The sequence below is a fragment of the Drosophila navojoa genome, chromosome 2, assembly GCF_054131105.1.
Source record: "Drosophila navojoa isolate 15081-1374.11 chromosome 2, UAZ_NAV_1.0, whole genome shotgun sequence".
Taxonomy (NCBI): Eukaryota; Metazoa; Arthropoda; class Insecta; order Diptera; family Drosophilidae; genus Drosophila; species Drosophila navojoa.
The window spans coordinates 20,488,633-20,513,016 of record NC_142890.1 but is presented as its reverse complement, the minus strand read 5'-3'; the positions used below and the strand labels follow the sequence as shown (position 1 = coordinate 20,513,016).

The following is a 24,384-nucleotide window of genomic DNA, read 5'->3' as shown; positions in this document are numbered from 1 at the left end:
CTCCCATTCCCATATTCACTCTCTTAGCCCACACTTGAACGTTGGTGGTTTCAAAGGTTTTCCCCAAATGTGCGACTTTAGTACAGTCACGTAGTCAGTATTCTCTCTCGGTCTCGCTCTCTAGCTCCCAGAAATGCCTCTTTGGAACGCGTGACTTCAATAAAAAATAAATGAACAAAATGTACTCAAAGTATAATCACGAAAATAGAGCAAAAATCAAATATAAACAGAGAACAAGAGCGACAGAGACGGAAAGCGAAACAAAGCGCTATAAAAGGAGAGCAGCGACAGCTAGCGAGAATGCCAACGCTTATCTTATCAGAAAAAAATGTCGCTTTCGTAAATGGTGGCGTATAAAACAAATATTATATGTCCCCGTCCAATTATGTATATATACTGCAACTGGATAAAATAATATTTTTGATATGAACAATTCATCGCCAGCTCAACTTATGGCTTTAATTTTACTAAATTAGAATAAAAGCTTGTTAACGCTTTTTAACGAATTAACCAAAATATAATTAGCATTTAAATATATTTTCTACATAGCAGAAGTAACAGAAGAAAATCGTTTTTATATGTTTTTCTTGTTTAATTGAAAATAATATTTATAAAAGATCTTTTATCTACTACATAAAATAATCTTGTTTTCAAAATATGATATTTTTTTTTACATATTTTTAGCGTTAGAATCTCAAAATTGTTTAAAGATATATAAAAACAATATATACATCAAACAAATGATCTGCTTTCCGTAGTTTTAATAAATAATATCAAATATATTTAGTTTGAAAATTGAAATATCCTGAATTACGATGTGTCTGTGTGCTTATTAGATCATCTGAAATTCCAATTGGCAAGTCAATTCCAAGTGCATTGTCAACATTTTCATACAGCCCAAAGGTATGCAACATATTTTTATTTAATATCTCGTGTGATAACAGAAACCATCTAGTACGTTTACATTCTGTTAGCTCTTTATTGCGCTCTTTATGCACATGGTGGCTGGTCGATAACACAAATTTCGATAAGTTTGTTTTGAAATTGAAATATCTAACACCTTAGCTTGCGTTTGCTTATAAAATATGTATATACAGTATTAGCTGAGTTTTCCCTCTTACGAATAATAATTATATTTAAATTTGTCTTTATATAGAAAAAAAATATTGTTTGTTTACTTGTCGTTTATTTGTTCAAAAATAATAATATTAATATTGCAAAATGAAGTAAAGAGTTAAACGAAACTATAACTTAATTTGGCATATATCGTATGTGTAAAACGTATAAATTATTAACTAAAATTGCATGAGATTATCATTTATATTTTTGATATATTTTCATTATTGCTGATGCATAAAATTAACTTAAAGACTATGTGGAATTTGATGATAAGAAATCTCAAGAGTTATTCATATTCATAATCGAGAATAGTATTGGGGGTATATAATAACAAAAATCCAACAACAATTCAGGTTTATGCTGCTGGCGACATTTCGCTAAAAAAAAATTAAACTAAATTTTACAATAACAGAACTCGAGTAGTTTGGAGCATTTCCATAGCTTGGGGAAATGTCGCATCGATTTGCTTAAATTATATACAAAACTTGTGTGTGTGTGCGTTCTGTGTCAGTGTTGTGCTGTTGGTTGCAAATTCTTAGAGAACTTTTGGTATACGCAATTCGAATGCCTAGCCTAAAAATGGATTTCAGTTTCTTTGGGAGCTGTGAGATGTGTGTATAACAAGAATATCTTTGGTCAGGTCTAATAGGAATCGGCTGGCATTATTCCATCTTAACAATTGTCTCGCGCTCAACGCCATATTTACGACCAAATTCATGGAGTTGCTGTTGTGCGGCTGCGTGCAGTGCATAGCTGGCAATCTGTTGCTCGTGCTGGCTAAGTGCAACATGTTGCTGCTGTGCGTGCTGCTGTTGCTGCTGTTGCTGCTGCTGTTGCTGTTGCTGTTGCTGCTGCTGCTGACGATGATATGCGGCCAATTCATAATGCTCATCGATGGACGTTGAACGGCTGAGCAACATATCATCGTGTTGCTGCCGCTGCTGTTGTTGATGTTGCTGCTGTTGCTGTTGCTGTTGCTGTTGCTGGTGGTGATCCAACTGCTCCAGTTTTATGATAGTCGGTTGCTCCTCCTCGGCTATGTGACCTATATAGTAGGGCGACGTGGTACGACCACTCAGTGCCGACTTACACAAGGGCATCTCCGTCTGACCAAGCGCCTGCTGTTGATAGGGATTTTGGAGGCTGATAATGTTGCTGCTGCTGTTGCTCAGAGAGGATAGTGCGTTCGATGCCGTGGTCTGTGTTGTTGTTGTTGTGGCAGCCAATTGCTTGCTGCTGGTGGTGGTGTTGGTGGTGCTGTTGGTGACCGCCTCCGATTTGATCGCTGTGCTGATTGCCGCCGCCGCCGCCGTTGCTGCTGCTACAGCTGCTGCTGCCGCCGTAATGGAGTTCGGCATCAGGTGCATAAGTTGCTGATGTGCCAACAATTGATGATCGCTGCTGCTGTTGCTCAATTGTTGAGCTTGCAGATATTTCTGAATAATTTGTTTGTTATTTTCATTGCTGCTATTAATGCTGTTATTGTTATGATTAAATAATGAGTTGTTATTGTTGTGGCTGTTGCTGTTGTTGTTGTTGTTGTTGCTGCTGTTGCTACTATTATGAAGCTGTGTTGGCGATGGCGTGGAGTAAATGGACTGAGACATGGCTGATGTAGGCGTGCTAGGTGAATGCTGCATGCTGCATGATTGCTGCTGTTGCTGCATATTAATGGGCGACATTTGATAGGATGATGTGGGCGACATGTCCAGCCCAGAGCATAGCTGCTGCTGCTGCTGCTGTTGCTGCTGCTGCTGCTGTTGTTGTTGATGTTGGGATGCAGCATTAGGTGATAATGAGGAGGATGCCATGCTTTGCGGCGAGCTGGCCGCAGATGAATGTAGCTCAGTGTTTAGTTGTTGCTGCTGTTGTAGCTGTTGCTGCGATGCGTATGACATATAAGCAATTGATTTCATTTCTAATGAGTTCACCGAGAGAGGGGAGAGAGAGAGAAAGCAGACATCACAAATTAGGCATGCGTGTAAGACACAGTGAAAGAGAGATCGATAGACAGCGAACGCGCAGGCGAGAGAAAATGCATATTAAAGATCTCAACCCACCTCCATCAGTGACATCCATTTGCTGCTGCCCATGCGCCTCCAGCTGCATGCTTACGTTGTGACAGGCATTGGCATTGCTAGCCACCAATCCAGCTGCCTGCGAGGCTCTCATCTTCTTTGACTTTTCGCTTTTAGTACCCTTCGGCTTGCGCTTGCGTTTCTATTGACGGGATGAAGTAGGACACGAGATTAGTTTTCGGCTTTTCTGTCGAGATCCAATAACAACAACTCACCTGTATGGTGTCCTTCTTCATGGTCAACGGACGGACCACGCTGTGCAACTTGAAGTAAAGGCCGCAGGCATTGCAGACGGGCTCGCCGCCAGGATTACGGCGCCATAGCGATGTGTAGCTCGTCTGGCAATTGGAGCAGGACATGCCAGCTCTTCGGGAGGCGCTCTGTGAAAGTTTTTGGAAAAACATCAGCCGGTTAGTGATTGTGTGTGCGTGTGCCTGTGTGTGTGTGTGTGTTTAATGAGTTGTTGGGGGTGTGGAACTTTTATTGCTTTTGATGTGGAACAATATTTTTTTTTTAATAAAAGGATTTTTTTCTCAACCAACTAAATAAACCAAACTATAAAAATAAAACCAAAAAGTAAAAAAAAGGGCAAAATTGGTAATTTTTAATGTAAACTAAGATATTCGTTTGTAAGTGTAAATAATTCAAGCATTATAAAAAGTTAGCAGAGACTATGACAAATTATAACAACAATGAATCAATATCTGAGTTATTTGTGTATTATTTATTATTATTAAAAAATATACACATATTTGTTATCTATCCATATGTGTATTATATTATATCTATATTCAGCATGCTACAAATTTTTGGCTAAGAATTACTGTTAGTCTTGGCAGGGTAGGGAACTATTGTACTCTCTGTGGATTGTCAGTTATTTGATTGGAAGTATTTGCAATTTGACATGTTAGTTGCAGGTTTTAGTTGATTGGCTTGGTTTGGTTTTGTTTGGTTTGTTTTGGTTTGGTTGGTTTGATTTGGTTGGGTTTGACTATTCATAATTAATGGACGACCTACCAAGCGTCTCGAATTAGCGCGACTAACTTGCTCGTCGAGCGCCGTTGAAGTCACTGAGGACGTCGTCGCCGACGTTGAGCCTGCGCTAGCGCCGACGCCAGCGCCGACGCCGGCAGCGCTGTTGGCATTTGTTGAGCTTTTACTGCGGCTACCGGCGGTCACATTAAATGGGAAGGTCTTATAGAAATCCCCGCCTGATTCAGCGGCCACTGTAATAAGGCAATTAGAATTTGTTTGTAATGAAGAAAAGCGTTTGTTGTTGTAAGTTTTAGTTTTTTTTTTGTTTTTTTTTTTTTAATATTTGTTGATTTTGTTTCAGTCGTACAAAACTAATTTGCGCTTGACTAATATAATAAATTCAATTAATTTTCTCTTTATGCATTTCTTAGTTCCATTTCTTTAATTTATGCTTTCGGATTTTGTTCAATGATAGAAGCGAGAACTGCAGTCTGGCTGGCGGATTTCTATAAGTTCTTAGAGCCCATTATTTAAAAGCTCTCGTTGGTATTAAAAATTTTGTTCCACACAAAAGCAAAAAATCAGTTTGTTGTAGTTGTTGTTTGAGTTAGTAATACTTGTAATTGATTTTGTTGTTGTTGTATGTAGTAGTTGTAGTTGCTGTTGTTGACATTTACCAATCTTCTAGGCTGTTTAATTAACGGCCGATTCATGCCGTTCATTTTATGATACAGGCCGCACGCATTGCATAAATAGTGTCCCGTGTTATCGCGGCGCCACAATGGGGTCGAAATCGCACCACAATTCACACATTCTCGCCCCTCAGTGAAAAAATCGGCATCGAGCAATGCTTTGGAAATTTAAGTATAGAAAAATCGAAAATTTGTATTGAAAGTGTTTTTTTTTTTTTTTGTATTTCTTTTCATGTTGTTTTTGTTGTAGTTGTAAATATGTGTGGGTGTGTGAGAAACGCTTTGAATTGCATTTTATTGTTTTTATACAAAAAATTAGTATTTATGATTATATTTGATTTATACTGTTGTTGTTTATTTTTGTGTTGTATTTAATTTGTTGTTGTTCAAGAGTTGATAAAAATTAATTGAATTTATTATACGTTATACTTAGCAATAGAAATGTATGTGATAAAAAAAAACTTAAATAAAGTAAAGTAAAATTTATAAACTAAAGAAATCCCTGTTTTTTTCTAACCAAGCAAAAAACTGTTACCGATCTATTGATACATGTAAATTTATTTATTCTTTTTAAAATTGATATGTTCTTTAAATATTTATATATCTGTATTTTGTCTCTAAATAATCAATAAAAATTATTTTTAAAATTTCGCCTATTTTATTATTTTTTATTTTTTTTAATATCACTTTATTGAAAGTTAAAAACAAGTACTGTTCGTTATTTTTAACCTAATTCATTTTTTTTTCGTCATTTCTCTATAAATATAAATGTATTTGAAAATTAAATCGATGTAGTTTTAATAACTTTAAATAATAAGACAAAAAAAAAACCAAATATATATACATATATATTTTGAAATATCTACTGGCTGAAAGAGTGTTGAGTATTTCGCCCAAAAGATGAACAGTTGGCAACAAATTTCTTTGCCCGAATTGGATTTACACAGGCTACGCAAATATCTGACCTATATATATGCATGCACATATATATTTACATATCTGTGTAGCTTGTAAGCAACTGTTTGAGTGTGAAATTCTACCTAAGGCTAGACGGCTGACAAATATGTGGTATATTAGGATTGCTTGGCATACAGATGTCTATGTCTATAGCTATTTGTGGAGGTCTGACTTACTTGCTGTTAGCGATGCCGAGGCGGACAGATGAGTGGCATTGGCTAGGAAGCGCGCAGGATCAACAGCGCTGGCAGCACCATCGACAGCGGCTGCTGCTGCCGCCGCGGCAGAAACGGCGCGTCCGTTGCGTATCACATTGGTCACCGCTGCACCACCCAGCTGGCCCTGGCCGGCGGTTGTGGGCGCGTAGCTAATTGGTTCGTAATGACCACTCCAGGCATCGCCCTGCATCAGCGAAAGAGAGCAAAGTAGGGAGTATTAAACAAATGTTGGAGCAGCCGTCTTCAGGCTAGCCACTTACGTGTGTGCGATAATTGCCTAGCGATGCGTATCCAGCCCGTTCGGCCCCACTGCCAGAGCCATTGGCCACGCCGTTGCCATAGCCCGCACCACCGCTGGCCGGCGCAATGCGCTGAAAGGCGGGCAAAGTACCACCGCCGCCGTTGCCATTGCCGCTGTGGCTACTCTTGGGCGAGCCGTAGCCATCGTCCAGCAGCGTGGAGTTGCCAGTGTGGTGCAGACCCACTGGACCAGGACTGTTGCTCGATGAGTTGTGATGTTGATGATGTTGTTGCTGTTGTTGTTGCTGCTGCTGCTGCTGCTGCTGATGTTGCTGATGCTGCTGTTGCTGGTGTTGGTGATGTTGTTGCTGCAGCTGGGCGTGTGTGTGAGTGGGCGAGGAAATTGTTTGCATGCCATACTGCATGCCATTGGCGGCCGAAGCGAGTAATGGACTTGCATAGACAGAGCTGTAATAAGATGTATACATATATAATAAACAACAAATAAATAAATAAATAATATATAAAAATACAAAACAATTGAATTAATGCATATTATTTTGATTTTACCTATAGCAGTAGTTCTTTAAATACATATTATTGTAGTTGGAGAAAAACATTTTGCGACAGATTAAATTAATTTTCGTTTTTAGATTTAAAAAGAAATGTTTCGTACAGCGCGATTAAAAGCGCACTGTTTGCATTTGCGCGCGTTTCGCGGGCGATTTTAACAGCTGGCGATCTTTAAGTTGCTGTTAATGCTAAGTTAACTGCTGGCTAGTACTGTTAAGGCGCGGCTTGTGTAAAATGAAACTGTTAATAACATTCCTTTGCATTGTTTAAATAACAGAATACTGTTGTTGCTGCTGTTGCTAGACCACCGGAGTTAACTTTTTGCATGTTTATAAGGAGTTGTGTGTGTGTGTGCGGGTGGACCCATAAAAGTTTTAATTAAAAATAAAAGAGTTTCAGCTTTTGTTTATGCAACTCAAATTCCCTACGACACTCTGCCCCAACGGTAGCCTGTGCAAATATTTTCGCTGCACTTGGCCGCTTGTGTCGCCTTAATTTTTTATTTTTTTATTTTTAGGGTTTGTTGTGGCATAAACAAAGCAGTGTGGCAGGCAAAACTGCGAACTGGACAAATGCGTTTCGGGCCTGACTTGCAAGTCTCTGTGCCAGATCGGAAGTTCTTGTAGCAGAAGCGTGGCAGCAACACAAAATAGCCGAAGCTGAAAATCGTAAACGAGAAGGCAATCCTTTACACACGCACACACACAAGCAATTACATAAATTTTATGTTTGGTGATTTGTTGTCTTCAAACATAAAAATGAATGAAAATCAATCAATAATAGTATTGTCTATTGTCTTTTACGGCCCTTTGAACTGAGAAATCAAATACTATAATTATTATTATTATTTCGATTTGTATCAACAGGAAAACTTTTTTAAGACACATAATCACACACATGTTTTAATTTATTTTTTATTTTTTGAAAATTTTGCAAAGCCAAAATACACTCAACTGGTCAGACGATACAACAACCGAAACGGGGCACGCGCGTTTGCATAATGAATTGAGTCGGGTTTAGTTTTATGCCAGTTGCTGTTGACGCTTTTTTCCGCTCTGCCAGCGTCGCTGCCAAGCACTATTATTATTGTAATTGTTGTTGTTCTTGTTGCTGCTTAAACCAACAAGTAGTCAGTGAAAAATATCTAAACGAAATACGCTTTGGTAACACATGCCGCTGACTTATATTATACAGCGTTATTTCATATACTATATAAACTGTTTGTAAAATTACAATTCTAACTGTAAATACAATTTCATAAGGATACGCATGCAAAGTTTAAAAAGGCTAAGTTGCTTTTGAAGGTGGTCCCTAATAATATATTTTCCTAAATTATCTTTAATTCCCTGGTTTCCTTTGATAAATTATTGAATACCTTTATTGAATAGTTTGTTAGAGTTTTAATGTATATGTTGTTTTAAGCATTTACGTCTATATTATTAAACATGTTATTATTAGATCACTAAAGAAAGTAAGCCCGGATACTACTACCCAAGCCCTACATTCAAAATTGTTCTTATATAAGCCTATTTAAGAACTAAGTATCGTCAAAATAGTACAGAATATTATTAGAATTAAATTCAATTATAGCCAAAGCTGCGACTCTATTCTATTAGCTTTAATATCATATCATAATAATATCATGTCACCTATATACAAAAGCTTATAATTATATTTAGCCCATGTTGTATTACTTAATGGTATAGAATCTTGGCATTTCTTCCAATATTGGCTACATGCTGTAATTTTAAATCAAAGTCAGTTTGGTTCAAAGCCATTTAAAGCTAGATACACACGCGCACTGATAGCGACAACAATAACAAATATTATAATATAATACAATATTGAAAAGCATGACAAATCTTTAAATATAACAATTATAATTGCCCATATACCGCTATATATATGTGTGTACATGTATGTAAGCATATATGAGAAGCTTGAGATGTCGCACGCTGTTTGGAAACGTTCTCTGTACATAGGAAGTGCCAAGACAATAAAAATGCACGATATTATTTTATCAGTGTTCAGTTAAATGTTGCTGCATATATCTATATATATTATATATATGTGTGTGTATATATGTTCTTGTGGTGGCTGTTTGTTGCAGGTGAGTATTTTGCGCAGACTTCTTGTTTTCCATGTGGAATATGTGAGCTAGCCACCGTATCTCGTATCTTCTTCTGGTTTCTGCCGCAACAAATTGACCAAAAGTCACATACGTGCGCTCGTCACCCAGCTCTACTCCGTCCGGTCTTTCCCGCCAGCCCAAAACGTCAAGAATTAAGAGATTGAGAACTCAGGCTAAATATATTTGAAGATTTAGCACCGCAATACAGAACCTAATAGAATGGGCTAATGTGGGGTACATGCTGAGATCTCTCTATCTGAGAGAGAGAGAGAGGGAGTGGAAATACACAAAACAACAAGCAGCTATATAAGCGAAATTTATAAAGGTTTATTATTCTATAGTAAACCAAATTTAAAAACACGAAAATGACCAGGCATAGGAGAACATTTTTCAATTTAACAAATAATATTAATAATGTATTTTCTTTTCGGTCTTTGAAAATTGGACAAAATATAATTCAATAAGAAATAAAATATAATGACAGAACTACTCCTGATACTATTTTAAAAAAATATTATAATCTTATGAAAGACTTCAACTTAAATGATATTTGTTTGTGTTCTCTCTTTGTTTGTGTTAAGCTACCTTAAACAAAATTCTACTTAGCTCCCTAATAATAAGTGATTCTTGACAAAGCTTTTAAGTCTAAACAGGGCTTCAGTCTAGAAACTAGAAATAGCCAATTTTGTTGTAAATAGAGCCTTCATTTGGAAGCATAAACCTGGCTCTATTGACAATTTGTGTACAATTTGACATGTATACGGGCACTAAGTAGAAGGTACCTTACATAGAGTAATATAGTATATATACAATATTATATGTATACAGTATTGCCATGTACAATTTGTTATGGCTAGTTTCGTGTAATTGTGTGTATGCAAAACACGTTTTCCAATTAAAACTTTGCAAAGAGAAATGCTAAAGTGCAAAAATATTGAGAAACACAAAACAAAGTTAATCGGGCGAGCGCATTGTGCGGGTCTAGGGAGTTTCTTTTTAAGCTCCGCCGAATATTAGAGGCTCGCCGGCAGGGTTGCTGCCGTAGCGGAGTGGGGCACACTATGCTGACTCAGTGGCTGCCGCGTCTACGACTACCCTACGAAGTCGAGCCAAGTGTGTTTTTGTGTGTTTTGAAGCTGTGTCATTTACAGTTTTCTATGTCAGAAGGCGGCTTTGAATTACGCCGTCCAAGTCCAAGTCGCAAGTCTCAGAGCCACATAGAGGTGCTACACATTGGGTATCCTCCTCTCTGTCGCTCTCTCTTTCTCTCTCATTGTAGCACACACACACACATGCACACGCAGACTTAGACAGTTTGCAACCGAATATGCAGAGCAAGTTGAAAATGAAAAATGCGCTTTCATTGCATATTTGTTGCATTTGTTGAGTGCAGGTTTTTAGTCAAACGCTTGTTTGTTGTTGCCACCTAATGCGGGTCATGCCCCCTTTGGCATATGCCACACTCGGTAAGTGTGTGGCACGTGCGCACACGTGTTGCACCTAACCAGCATGACTCCAAGCTCTTCTTTTTTTTATTTGTGGGCCACATTCTGTGGGCCTCAGTTAGTCAACCTAGACAAAAGTCCAACATGTGTGTGACACCCCCAAATCATGATTCAATCGATAGACACAGATGCATGACGCGTAAGGGAGACAAAGATGGGTGTATGTATGTGAGTGTGCAACTCGGGGGCAGGCTCATGAGTCAGCAATACGGCTCAAACGCTGCCCCAACGTCCGTAATAACCGCAATTAACACACTGCATGATATTTTTGGTTTTGTTTATGAAATTGGAGCGAACGTTTACAATATTTTGCTTGCCTTTGGATTTTGTTGTTTCGCTTCTTTTTTTTCATTTTTGAAGGAAGCTCTGAATGACTGAAAGGCGCGTCTCTAAAAATCCACAATGTGAAATTGTAAACGGATTTGTATAAAAATACGTGCAAATAAAAAGTTTTGCTCGGACTTTGTTTATTTTGATCGTGCTGAAGGTACTTCAGAAAGACAAATCCCAAAGTACTCAAAAGTTGGCAATGAAATTAATCAATTTCGGATGAACGTATTAACTAATTAACTAAGAATAAACTCAAATCAATTGAAAACCAAGATTAAATATAATTCTGAGTATCATTGAATATTTTTGAAATGAATAAATAACAATATTTCAAGTTGGATTTAAAATATTATTAAGAGCCTTATCAAAACGCATCAGAATAATAATAGTCTATAATAACCTGCGTCAGCTGATTTTATAAAAGTCGACCTTTGGGTGTGAATAATCTTGGCAATGAAGGAAAAATTTAATTTTTTGCTTGAGCCTAAAACAAATAAACAAATTTATTTTCTGAAGCCAAATATTTTTACTTATATATTAATACATATACCTTTTGATAGATACAACTTAATAGCTTTAACCTGCCCTAACTAACTGTTTATATGTATGTAAATATAAGTATGTCTGGGCTTCGGGTTGGTTCAAGAGTTCTGCGTAGCAATGCGAAAATATGCATGAAAAAAAAAAAAAAAAAAACGAAAAACAACTGTAGAAAAACAAATGTAGAAAAACATTCCAAAGTCAGTTAAAGCAGGCGGCTGGGTGTGAGACGCCCCACAGTAAGATGCAACACGGAACAGATTTTTCGCCGGCCCAACGGAATGCACATTTCTTTATACATACTATACATGACTCTCTATATACATACATATTAATAAATATAATAAATATATGTTATATATTGAGTTGTATACATAGAATGCAAACCACCTGAGAATGCCATAAGCGAATGTATTAGAAGTCGTCTCTAGCTATAGCTATATATAGATATATTGATATATATGTATATACATATAAACATATATATATTGGTAGAAGTGGAAGGGGATCTGGCGTGAAGTCTATGGGCAGGCAGGCAAACAACAAGTGCAACAATTGTGACATTTGTGCTTTTGTTATTATTACCTATGACGAGTATAAAGAAACGTAACACAAAATCAAAGTCAGAATAGCAAAAAAACGAAAAAAAAAAAAAAAAACAACATGAATCAGAAGCCGATGACAACAACAACAATAACAACAATCATTGTTGATCATGACTTTTGGCTGTGCGAGTCGTCGATGCGACGCTGCGTTTTTCGCCGAAAGGCACGTGCGAGGCGGCAGCGAATAATGAGCTCACTTTGGGGCATTGCGGGAGTGAAAGAGAGAGAGAGAGAGGGGGAGACACGGGGAGTTGGGGTTAACATTGATTGGGACTCACCTGCTTTGCAGCACCGGGCTGAGCTGTGTGGTAAAGTAGTTGCCGTGCTCCGGCGAGAGGCTGCCGTAGCTATCGCGATGCAGTCCGCTGCTGGGCTGCGCGCTCGTTAGTTGTGTGAAGCTTTGCAGCGTTGCCACATCGCTGGCATGTGTGGCGAGCGTGTGGGAGGGCGACGGCGAATCGCCACCCACCGAACTGGCCGAATTGTTGTGATGATGATGCTGATGATGCTGCTGCTGGTGCAGATGCTGGTGTTGCTGATGCAGATGTTGCTGTTGCATCAACTGGTCGTGCGTCATAGAGTAAAGATTTGGATTGCCCTCCTTGAGAACGTGAATATCGGAGACAGCGGTCAGCATGTGGTAGCTGGAGCTGTGATTATCATCGAAGCACTCGTCCTTCAGCGTATCCTGTATAACTTCGTCAATATTTGGCGTTGTGTGTGTTGTGTGCGCGATTACCGAATTGGCGGCTGCTGCTGCCACCGCAGCAACGTGTTGCTGCAGCTGATGTTGCTCGTGTGTGGTGGGACTGCCAACGCCACCGCCACCACCACCACCTCCGCCGCCGCCATAAGCGCTGTAAAGCGTAAAATTGTTGCGCATTATGGAATCCGTGCTGTTGCTGCTGTTGCTAATGTGATGTTGCTGCTGCTGCAGCTGCTGCTCGTACAAATGTGTATGATGATAGGGTAGATGTGCGAGCAATTGCTGTGAGGCCGCCAATGCATAAAACTCGCTTTTATCCTGTTGTGTTGCTGCTGCCGCCGCCGCTGCTGCTGCCGCTGCTGTTGCACTGTTGCTAGTTAAGTCGTAGGCACAATTGTTGTACGCTAACCAATTGGCGTGTTGCAGCTGTTGCTCCTGTTGCTGCTGGTGGTGTTGCTGTTGGGTTAGCAATTGCTGTTGCAGAAACTGTTGCTGCTCGTAGATTTGCTGTTGCTCTGCTTGCTGTTGTTGCTGTTGCTGTTGCTGCTGCTGCTGTTGTTGCTGATGAGCATAGTTGGCTATGATCACCGAGTTGTTTAGGCCGCGATAATGTAGCGGCAATTCGGCAGTTGTTGCTGTTGTCAATGTTGCTGTTGCAGTTTGTTCTTGCTCATTTGATTCACTTTTGATTTTGTTGTCAACACTTTCACTTGCGTCGCTTTGCTGATTACTATTTATCACTACTACCGGCAAAATTTCAGCGTTTGTTGTTGCTGCGTTTTCATCACTTATCTCACTTTTGCACTTATCAACAATTTTGTAATATTTATCGCTTGTTGTTATTGTTATTGCTGCTGCTGTTGATGATGTGTCTAGCTTCGTTTCGCTTTCGGTCTTAGGCTCGACTTTATCTTGATTGCAATTAGCTGTTTCGCCTGCAACAACTTTAGTATTTGTGACGTCACAATTGCTGGCGTGCTGCTGCTGTTGTTGTTGTTGCTGTTGCTGTTGCCTTACGCTGTTCTCATCATAAACTAAAATATTTGCGATTGTTGTTGTTACGGCTGCTGTAGCTGTTGCTGTTGCTGTTGTTGCGGTAGTAACCGTTTGCTTCGCTGTTTCGCTGGCAACTGATGTGTGAGCCTTCGACTCAAATGTCGACGATAAATTCGCTGTGGCAAGCGGCGACAACGGCGACGTCGACGTCGCTGCTTGCTGCTGTTGTTGTTGTTGTTGTTGTTGACGCTGCTGCTGCTGCTTGTGCGCTTCGCCGCTGTCGCCGTTCTCCTGCGCCGATATTGTCGTCTCTTTCATAGCGACCGCCTGTTGCGCTTGGCCGTATGCTATGGCTGTAGTTGTGGTCGTGGCTGTGCCCGTGCCTGTGGCTGTGGCTGTGGCTGCTGCAGTATTTGATCCTGTTGCCTGGTCGCCCCCTGAGCCCTTTTGCACAGATTGCTTCTTGGCATTTGACAGCGCTTTGGTGATCTTCATTTTGGCAGCACTCGCCAACAAATTGCTGGGCACTCTAGGCAACGCACTGTTCTTGTCCTTCTCCTTGGACTTGCTAGTCTTTGTCATGATAGCCAACGTCCACAATACACACAGGAGAGTGTAAGCAGCGCAAGCTAAGCCAAGCCTTGTTCAGTTTGTAGAAACTTTGCCTGGAAAGCGCACTCGCCAAGAAGTTTTCAATGATCCGCGCTGATAAACGTACGTGTCCGTGTCCGGCGCGTTTTTCATACAAACTGAGCTCGACACACGCTTAATTTCGAACGAACAAAAATCATACAAAAAGTGTTTTTAAAACGACACTACACAAATTCAAATACATAAATACATACAAATATATATATATATAAATACGTATAGATGTATATATACATTCATATAAAGTATGTAGATGGAATAAGCACAAAAGCAAATCCCAAACTCTCTCGCCTTTGGGGTGCTCTCCTCACACTTGTTTTTGCCTCCATTCATACAATTACATTTTGTGCTTTGCACTTTGCCTTTGCTCTACATGCCGTTATATTATAATCATAATCATTATGCATGTTTCTGTTTCTGTGTACAGCCTCTAATGCCTGCGCCCGACAGCAACAACAACAACAACAACACCAGCAGCAGCAGCTACAGCTACACCAGCTACGCCAGCTACAATAATTACGAACTACACTTGGCGCTCACTTTGACACTCTCACTGGCTCGCTCTCTCCAACTCTCTCGCGCTCTTTGCTCAAAGTTTTTGTTCGCGCGCTCTTCGAAGTTCGAACATCGTTATTGTTGTTGGGTCGGCTGCAATAATGATGCCTGCCTGCTGACAACCGACCTTATCGCACATTCGTCCATACCGTAGGCTGCTTTTCATTTGTTTCAGCTGTCTTTCTCTCTCTTTCTCTCGCTCGACCAGCAGCAGTTTTAAGCAACGCCTCTCAAACGCAACACAACGCACGAGGGAGGCAGACCAAAGCCGGGCCTGCTGCTAAAGCAAATTTGTTATTGTGCTGTTTAAGTGTGGTTCTTTTGTTGTTGTTGCTTTTAATGCCGTTGTTGTGGTTGGCTGTTGCTAGCGTACATACATATGCATATAAATACATATGGACATAAATATGTACTTATATATATGTACATATGTATATGCATGTAGAATACTATATACATGGACATATGCAGTGCATTTGTACCATTCGATTTGTATAAGTTAAGTAAGCATTTAAAAGAAAACAAAATTCTAAAAGAGATTTTGGAGAGATTTATGGGCTCGCTAGCTGTAATTACCTACGTATCAAAGTACCTAAGCTTGGTTAATAAACTTGTTCCATATATAAATTTTAGCAGTCATTTATTCATAATAGTTAAAATAACTCAATAACATTTTATAGAAGAAATAACATATGAAGGAGTTTTGTTTTTACATCCATAATCATAATAATTCCAATTGAACTGTCATAACAAGTACACATCATACACACAAATTCCAGAAAGAGGAATAAATAAGGCTTATTTTTACATATAATAACATTTAATAATTATTTACACAATATTTTGTCTTAAATACGACTCCACTAACTGATATATGGCTTGGCATAATAATTATTTAATTGGCATAATAATTATTTACACAATATTTTGTCTTAAATACAACTCCACTAACTGATATATCGCTTGGCATAATAACTTTGCAGATAGTAGAGAGATGAGCCAGATTGATCAGACTCATTCGATCCCAATATTATAAATTATTCTAAAATGATTAGCTATGCTCAAAAAATTATTATATTATTAAAATTATATTCTTAAGATATTATAGATAGAGTGCTCAAAATCGAATACTTAGACAAAATTGAAATCTTTAGCATATTGCCATTAATTTCGATCTGGATAATAACCACGAAACGTTTCATGGCAACGTCCTCAAATTGTGCGTAAAATTGTAATTTGTATAACAAGGGCGAGAATTCAAAATGAAAATTTTGTAAAAATTTAAACAACATGCGTATATAGACTATTTTCCATACCCAACCAGGACAGAAACATAAAATCGAGTAACGTACGAGACGCGTGTTGAATTTCATAGGATATGCTACAAGAGGGGCTGGAGCCGGCGCGAAAGGCGCCGTGAGAAAATTAAGAAAACATTGAAAGAAAAGTGAAAACTGAAGAAAAGCCTACATTGCACTTGTGTAGGACTCTTTTGCCAATTCCCCAGACGACGCGCCAAAATATTGTCGAAAACTCATAAAACCTACTATGGATGACGGCAATGCGTCTATGTACTTGAGCCCATTCCTAATGGCTGATTAAAATATTGTTATATTTGAACCAGGACGGCCAGGAGAGTCGTAAAAGATCTCCGAATTTTTAATGACATTTTTATCGTTATTTGAATAGGCGGCACCAACGATCTGTTTGGACATTTCGACAACATTTTTACGAGGCTCAACTAAAAAGTAGGCGACTTCTCAAGTGGGTCGTCGGCTGTCTCTGATTTCAGTTAACCTCTGTGGCAATTTTAAAATCATACTTATACATGAATAAAAATGAAAAAAGTGAAATATTTCAGACTGATAACAGATGAGACTGATCGCTAGGCTCCCACTAGGGTCTGAAACACATGCCACAGGCCGACGTCCGATTCTTGTTTACACTCAGTTCTCTGAACGCTACCAATTACAATAAGTATATACTCTTTATATACACATAAATATTAAAATGTATACGTAAACATAACTCATGTCCATTATTTAAATATATGTATATATGTAAATATATTTTCGTTCTGCCTCATTAACAAATTTTCAATTTTTTTATAAGTCACATTTGCGCGGACTTTTTTCATTTTCAATATTCAGCTCGCTGTGTTGCATGTGTATGTGATTTATATGGAACTTTAACCTTAACCTTGCCTAGACGTCACATTTTTTAACACGCGTTTCAAGCATGTCCAGGCTCAAATTTAAATTAACTGGAACAGTCTAAAATTTTTCTTCTGAAAATCATTTTTAATTATATTAAGCATTAATTCTATAAAAAAAAATTAAAAAACCTTATATATTAATAATTGTGTATTAAACAAGCATTTTTTAATTCACTGATCTTCAGTTCTGTCTCTTTCAGCTGTACAATAACGCATAAACTTTACCCACATGTTGCACTGGAAGCTCTCACATTTGACAAGAACTTTTGACCCCCTTTGGTGTATGCCAAACTGACAAACGTCATGCTTTGTTTCTTCTGATAACGTGTGGTAAGCCTTATAAACTAAATGCATTGAGTACAAATGCTAATAACGGTAAATGACCTTAAAAAGAACTAGAGCCATGTAAACTGTAACCACAACAGCTCAAGCAACAAGTCAGGGTTAAAGATATTTACTACTACTATATGTATGTATGTATCTAAATTTTAAACTATGTAAATTGTGACTGGCTCGAGAGGAGGTGCGTGTCAACAAACAAATCTGTGATCAGAGTGGTTTCCAAGTTTCCATAAATCATCAATGAGCCATGGAAAATGTCAGGCAGCACAAGTGCGAGATGCTAATGATGTGATTTATTACAGATCTGCGAGCTGTATCCCTAAAGGATAATACTATTTGCTCTCTACGTGTGTGTGTGTGTGTGTTTTAGGTGCTGCGTTTCACACTTGAATTGAAACTGGTAATGGGCCGCATCGTGGAGCAGTTCATCTTTAAAATATCAAATACCCCAAATATACTGGAAAAACAATAAAATTGTGAAACAAACTTGATAGAAAGATACAAGTATCAAATACCCTTTCAGAGCAACAACTTAAATACAAATTAAAAAGTTACCGTAAAATCAAAATTTTTATACAGATTTTTTCATTATAGATATATTTAAATTAAATAAGACCATCGAATAGTAAAAATGATTTTTAAAAAATATTTGTATGTTTATATTAATTCAATATGTAGAAAATTAGATATGTGACAATAATAAAAGAAGAATTTTTTTAGCTGCTGCAATTATAGTGAATCCCATAAATGAACATATAAGCGTTACATATTTTGTGAACAAAAGTGTAATACCTTCAGCAAGGGTATATCAGCTTGGAAATACAAATATAATGAGTTTTTTATAACCACAGCATATAAAACCTCTATAAGGTTCAAATTAAGCCAGCAATATACATTTTTGTAGTTCGTATGTGTTTGTGTATCCCACGAGACTCTGTAAATATTCTGAAAGAGAATATCCACATATATGTATATTTATGTATGTGTGGCGCACACTTAAGCCCTTGGCTTAACATTATTTTGACATATTTATGGTGCCCAAAAATGGGTTTGCCTGGAGCACTAACAAGTGCCAACTAGACAGACTCAGCCAGCAACAAAAAGGAAAGTATCTCACATATCATCGCCGCTGATGTATTTATGCATTTTTAATATTTCGGGCATAGGCAACATTCATGGAGTCTCCTCATAAATATTATCCTAGCGTGCCCTGGTAATCGAATATCCCATTTCGCACTTGAGCCGTGGCAACTGCTTAGATCCGCGCCCATTATCAGCATCGTTATCTGGTAGGAATATAATGGCCATTAACTCTACTGGTATATGCCCTTTGATAATATCAATTAAAGCGTTCTCAGTCAAGTGGCCTGCGGTGTAGCTGCTGTGAGTGCACAATTGATCTTTTATCTGGTCCATTTTATGACCCGCAAGAAATGTCCTTAACACGCTTTTTAATTGTAGCGCTTCTTTGCGGCTTGCCTTTAGTTCTGATAAGAATACCCTTTGAAGAGCTGAAGATATCTGAATGATGTTTGTGTTGTTCTCTTCACGCTATAATAATATGAACATAAATTAATAATAATATATCATATAATATACTTCTAATTCTATTTTCCCATCAAAAATAACATAACATACTTCTCTAAGGATGTTTCTATGCTATTTCCATTTCTGGTTCCCATATGGTTGTCAAGCATTTGAATAAATATTGTGAGCCAACTAAGAAAGCAAATTTTAACAAATTACCCCATCTATTTGGCTAATTTATAAGACAAACAACGAAATCCAGGTCTCTGCGCTGATCACTAATAAATACAAATAAACACTCTGAGACTTTATGCAATATTACTTAGTTTGACAGTCAACACACATATTTAATGCACATTTCGCCTCTGAGGAGTTTTTCCCACAGTCTAAGTAAACAGCACTTGAACCTATTTAAATAGACGTCATACTAAAAACTGTCGAAAAGCCACGATCAAACCGACTGATCAGCGCTAATCGAGCGGCCATTGTCATGGGTCAAGGTAGGACCAGGTAGACAAGCCGTGTCTCAGGTAGACAACCGACAATTTGTCGAACGATAAACAAACGAAAATGGAAACACGCGCCGACAGGATCAAAATTGATCGTGACAAGAAAAGGACGACATTGCCAAGATCGTCGTCCAATTGTTGTTTGTTATGCGTGTGCTATGGATGGCCAACAGATCTAGGTACCTAATATACCATATAGAAGGATTTTCTGCGCTTCTGCCAGCCAAAGCAAATAAACAAAATGGTCATAAATTTTCTTTGGCTCACAGCGTCAAACACAATTGCTGCTCCTATGTTAGGTTATATAATTTTGAAAACATATTTTCTTTCGTTGTCCCTGTCCCTGGCGCTGGCGCTGTCTAATTAGGGCGTCTACATAACCATGTATTTTGTTTATAAAATGATTTTGTAATACTCTTTTCAATGTGAATAAATAATAAATGTAATATGGAAGCTAAGAAGAAGAATTTAATTTATATAAATTTAATTTAAAACAATTTTGTTGTGGGGTGTAAACTTTACTGAAAGTGTTACGATCTATTTCGCATATTCGATTTTAGTGAATAAAAAATGATATAAATATTGAAAATGCTATACACAAATATTTTTTCTTGAGTTTCTTGCCACGTGCCATATAGTCATACGCGTAGCCCGACTTTTCGAATTTCCACATTAAAAACCAATTAGTAAAGTGTAAGGAAACTGAAATAAAAAATTCATTCATCGGCTGGCAGGAAATTCCCAAGTGAAATTTATGAATGAAAACCAGAAAATTGGTCCTAAAACTCGGCTCAAGCTCATTAATTTTTATGCGACTACCATTTGGCAGTGAAAGTAAGTTAGGTTGGGTAATTAAACTCGGTACACAATGCAGATTGTCTGGTCGTTCGCTGGGTCTGTGTCTGGGTCTGGGACTGGGACTGGTACTGAGACTTGGTGTTCGTCAACGTCTTGGTCATATCCTGTTAAACACATTACGAACAGGTAGAGTCCAACAGGTACTTCAGTCCAGAGCAGAGACACGCGCTGTTGCCTCCAAATAGAGCAGCAATTGTTGGCTGTGGGTGCGGTTGCAAAGGTAGGGCCAATGGGTCTATATCTCTGACTGGCCATGGATCCTAGATATTGGCTGGAATTGTGGATTGAGTGCTCTATGTGAGTGCTTGTGGCAATCAACGCAAATACTCGCAAGCAGAAATGTATCTTTGTATCTTGTCTGTGTTCTGTTGTTTGTTTGCTTGTTGTTTGTCTTTCGGAATTTCACAAAATTCCTTTTATATGCTACAATTTTTATGTTTAATCTAAGTGTGTACACGAACATGTGTCTTCGTTCCTCTTTCCGTGATTCGGTTTCGGTTTGGGCTTTTTTATTTACTTATTTCTTTTACTTATTCATTCTGTTTTTGTTGTTGTTGTTGTTGTTTTTTTGCGGTATTTGTTGTCGCGGTTTTCTCCATTGTTCTTAAACAAACGCATTTTATGCGGCTCTTGTGTTTGCAATGCATTTTACAAGAATATGTCATCAAGCAACTGCACGTGTTGCTCTTTGCACAGAGCTCAAGTGATTCTGGTCTGTCCTGCAGGAACTTTGTAGTTGTTCTATGAACTGATTTGTATAGTCAATGTCAACTATGTCCCAAAAATTTTAATAAACTGAAACTAGCTAGTTATATATTTATTATTATTTATTATTTATTCATTTATTCAAATAAATAAACAGCTCTATGGAAATATCTGTTGATAAATTGGTTTTCCTTTATATAAAATGGTTTTTATACATTTTTTTTATGCTTAATGACATCTTATTTTATTATTATTGAATATATCACCAGGATCCCATAACTATCTTCTATATTTTTCATTACGTATTCAATTTTTTTTTGTATTAATCTACTTTTGGTAAAAAACGTAGAATTATTAAAATATTATGATGATCCTCAATACTTACTTATAAGAAAAATGCAATGCATAAAATATATATTTCTTTTTAAATATGGCAATATGGCATGAGCTGAGCCTTGACAAAAAGTTCTATGACTTGAGTCTGTATGACTAAATGTGGGTAGATATACACATATATATATGAATACATATACATACGTAATTATATTTCTTTTGTTTTTAAAGTCTTGTGAGGAAACGTTGCTTTTTTTTCTTGTTATTTTCTATATACATACATATGTATATTGTTATTTTGTTTTTCGTTTTTTTTTTTTTTTTTCATACATATGTATGTATGTACATACTCGTAATGTATATTTTACTGTTGCTGTTGCTGTTACTGTAGGGGCCTATTGATAAGGCCCGTCATTGCCCGTCGACCGCACACACACATACACACCCGCACACACACGTGCGCTCACACACACATAATGTGACATACATACGAACGAACCGCAGTTTTTGCTATGGTGTTATGGCGCAGCTTTGCTCTGAACACTTACGCATACCCACACATCGTATATAGCGTACATACATAGACATAGGAATACACATATGTATGTATACATGTACATACGTATATGCCGTGCTCATACATTTGTGGAGCACTTGTTCGGTGAACAGCGACCCCAAAACCTACCCCCGTACCCATACACAATGTAGTCACGGGCCCCTCTAGCAAGCAACGCAACCGCCTCCATAGTTGCCCTTGTCTGCGCCTCTACCTCTGCCTTAGGCTACGACTCTGGCTCTGCCTTAGCCTGCGCATGCGCCTCTGCCTCTGCATCTGCCACTGCATGCGCTTGCTCCACAGCGACGTTGGAAGTATTTGTAGCTACGAGTTTGAGTTCGTTGTTCGTCATGCTGGTTTCATGTGATGGTCGTATTTCTTCTTCTTTATCGAATTTGTAGCTATATACTCATAGTTGCGCAGTACTCATAGTCTATATGCTACTTACTTTAGGCCACTGGATAGTAACTTCTAAACATGAAAGTGTAGTCGACATATAGGAAAACGATATAATACATTCCTATAAAGTATTTTACGAAATCCTTGGCTTTGGCTAAACAGCCGATGTTAATATGTGTACATGCATATAAATAAAATTGAATACAAATAATTCATTCTAAGTAAATGTCATGAGCTCGGGGATTGGGATTGGCAGGATTTGTAATAAGAATATCACTCATCTATTAATAAGCCATATCCATATCAATAAGCCATTAATAAATATAACTGCTTACTTTTCAAGAAAACACTTACGAGGGAAAACAATTGTGAGAAAAGAAAAATTACCTTATCAATTGCTTATAAAAACAATAGTTTTCTTCAGAATAAGTTTTTAATATATATAGTATATAGTTTAGTAAGGCAACGACCATTGAAGCACTCACCATGCAACACGTGCGTCATTCTGACGCGTGCAAAGCTCAGTTGGGAATAACTCGATCGATTGGATAGTAATCCACAGTTTCGATCAGATCCGTTGCGCTCATTATGAGGGGCGTTCCACGAGACACATGTGGTCTATGGCTGATGATGAGATCGTAGAGCGAGGACCGTAGATCACAGATCGGGCATCTGGCATTCACACACACACACAAATACACATACACATACGATCGCTGAGTCGCATGCTAAGCAAGCGTTAAATTTATAATTTGTTAGCGCGTTTGCATTTGGGCTCGTTCGACATTTTCGTAGGCGTCAACCTTGTTTATGCGACCACATAAATGTGTCACAGTCAACTCTTTTGGGGTATTCCGGGCGCCCCTTGGGCTGTTGTTTAAACTTCGTCACGTTTTGTGGTCAAATATTTTTACCAAAGGATTTTCCATGCGCCGGCGCAACAATTTTCCATAACGAGATTTCGCGCTAAAAATGTTTGCCTTGTTGCACGCCCACCGACAATCGGTGTGATTATCACCCGGCACGGCCCACAGGAAACCGGAGACGGAATATGGAAGACGGCACCCGCATCTGTCTGAGCGATCGGAGCTGAAACGATCCGAGCGGCGACTTACTACTACAACTTTTCAAATGCTACTCGTGAGACTGAGACCCGGTTCCACCAAAGCAACACGAGTAAAATATTCTTGATTAAAACTTATCAGAGCACATTTCATATCACCTTTTCAAAAACGCAACAAATAACAACAACAAGCCACAGTCAACACCCAATGAGTAACGCTCGTCAGCTCGGTAGCTACTTTATTATCGGAGCAAACAGTCGAACTCGTTCTCCGTACCTCGTTTCCCGTTCCCCGATTCCTCGATTTCCCACTTACCATACCCTGCTGCCCCGGTGTGTGTAGTTTGGCTGCCTCTCGGATTGGACGACCGCAAGATATGGCTATCTGAGTCGGCACAGTGTACCACCCAGCCCCACAGACGCCACAGAGTGAGAAAGAGAGAGAGAGAGAGAAAAATGGGAACCAAATACGATTTGATTAAGTTGCATCACGCGTCGGTCGCGCGACTATACTTATCGGACCAACTGTATGTCTCTGCCTATATACGTACACATATACATAAGTCATGTATTTGTGCGCGATTATGCCTCCATATATCCTTATCAATATTTCTATACGTTTGGAAAGGTTTTGTTTTGGTGACGATGACTACGGAAACTTGGGAAACACCGCCAGCACTGATTGCCGCTATCTGAGATGTTCATGTAAAAAAAAAAAAAAAAAATTAATAGCACGTCAAAAAGTTGCAGCATTTACGGAAGGTATATTTAATTGTGAATAGTTTTATCAACTTAATAAATAATTTGTATGCAGGTTTAATCAGCTATCTGCTCAATAATCAGCTTAATAAACGTGTAGCAATCATCTAATAATATATTGTATATGTATGTATATAGTATATTTAAAATAGTATTGTTTGTGTATAACACCATCAAATTTTGTATTATGATTAATTAAAAGTCTGGCCTCTAAGACGGGTATATATATATATAGGATCCGGCATCC

General features: G+C 38.2%; 1 protein-coding gene across 4 annotated transcripts; it reads right to left on the bottom strand.

Moving 5' to 3' along the window:
* Positions 1-1,301: 1,301 nt before the first annotated feature.
* srp (serpent) lies at positions 1,302-23,461 on the bottom strand. Of its 4 annotated transcripts, XM_018112688.3 has the most exons (8): positions 7,807-7,986; positions 6,850-7,169; positions 6,300-6,747; positions 5,998-6,223; positions 4,215-4,423; positions 3,413-3,577; positions 3,180-3,339; positions 1,302-3,037 (listed from the first exon to the last, which is right to left on the bottom strand). In XM_018112688.3, the coding sequence occupies exons 2-8, from the start codon at positions 6,897-6,899 to the stop codon at positions 1,782-1,784; spliced, it is 2,514 nt and encodes an 837-aa protein (XP_017968177.2). In that variant the 5' UTR covers positions 6,900-7,169; positions 7,807-7,986; the 3' UTR covers positions 1,302-1,781. The 4 variants fall into 4 exon arrangements, with proteins under 4 accessions (XP_017968177.2, XP_017968178.1, XP_030246710.1 ...); XM_018112689.3 differs by lacking the exons at positions 6,850-7,169; positions 7,807-7,986 and adding an exon at positions 22,801-23,461; XM_030390850.2 differs by lacking the exons at positions 4,215-4,423; positions 6,850-7,169; positions 7,807-7,986 and adding exons at positions 4,850-5,022; positions 12,242-14,510.
* Positions 23,462-24,384: the final 923 nt, after the last annotated feature.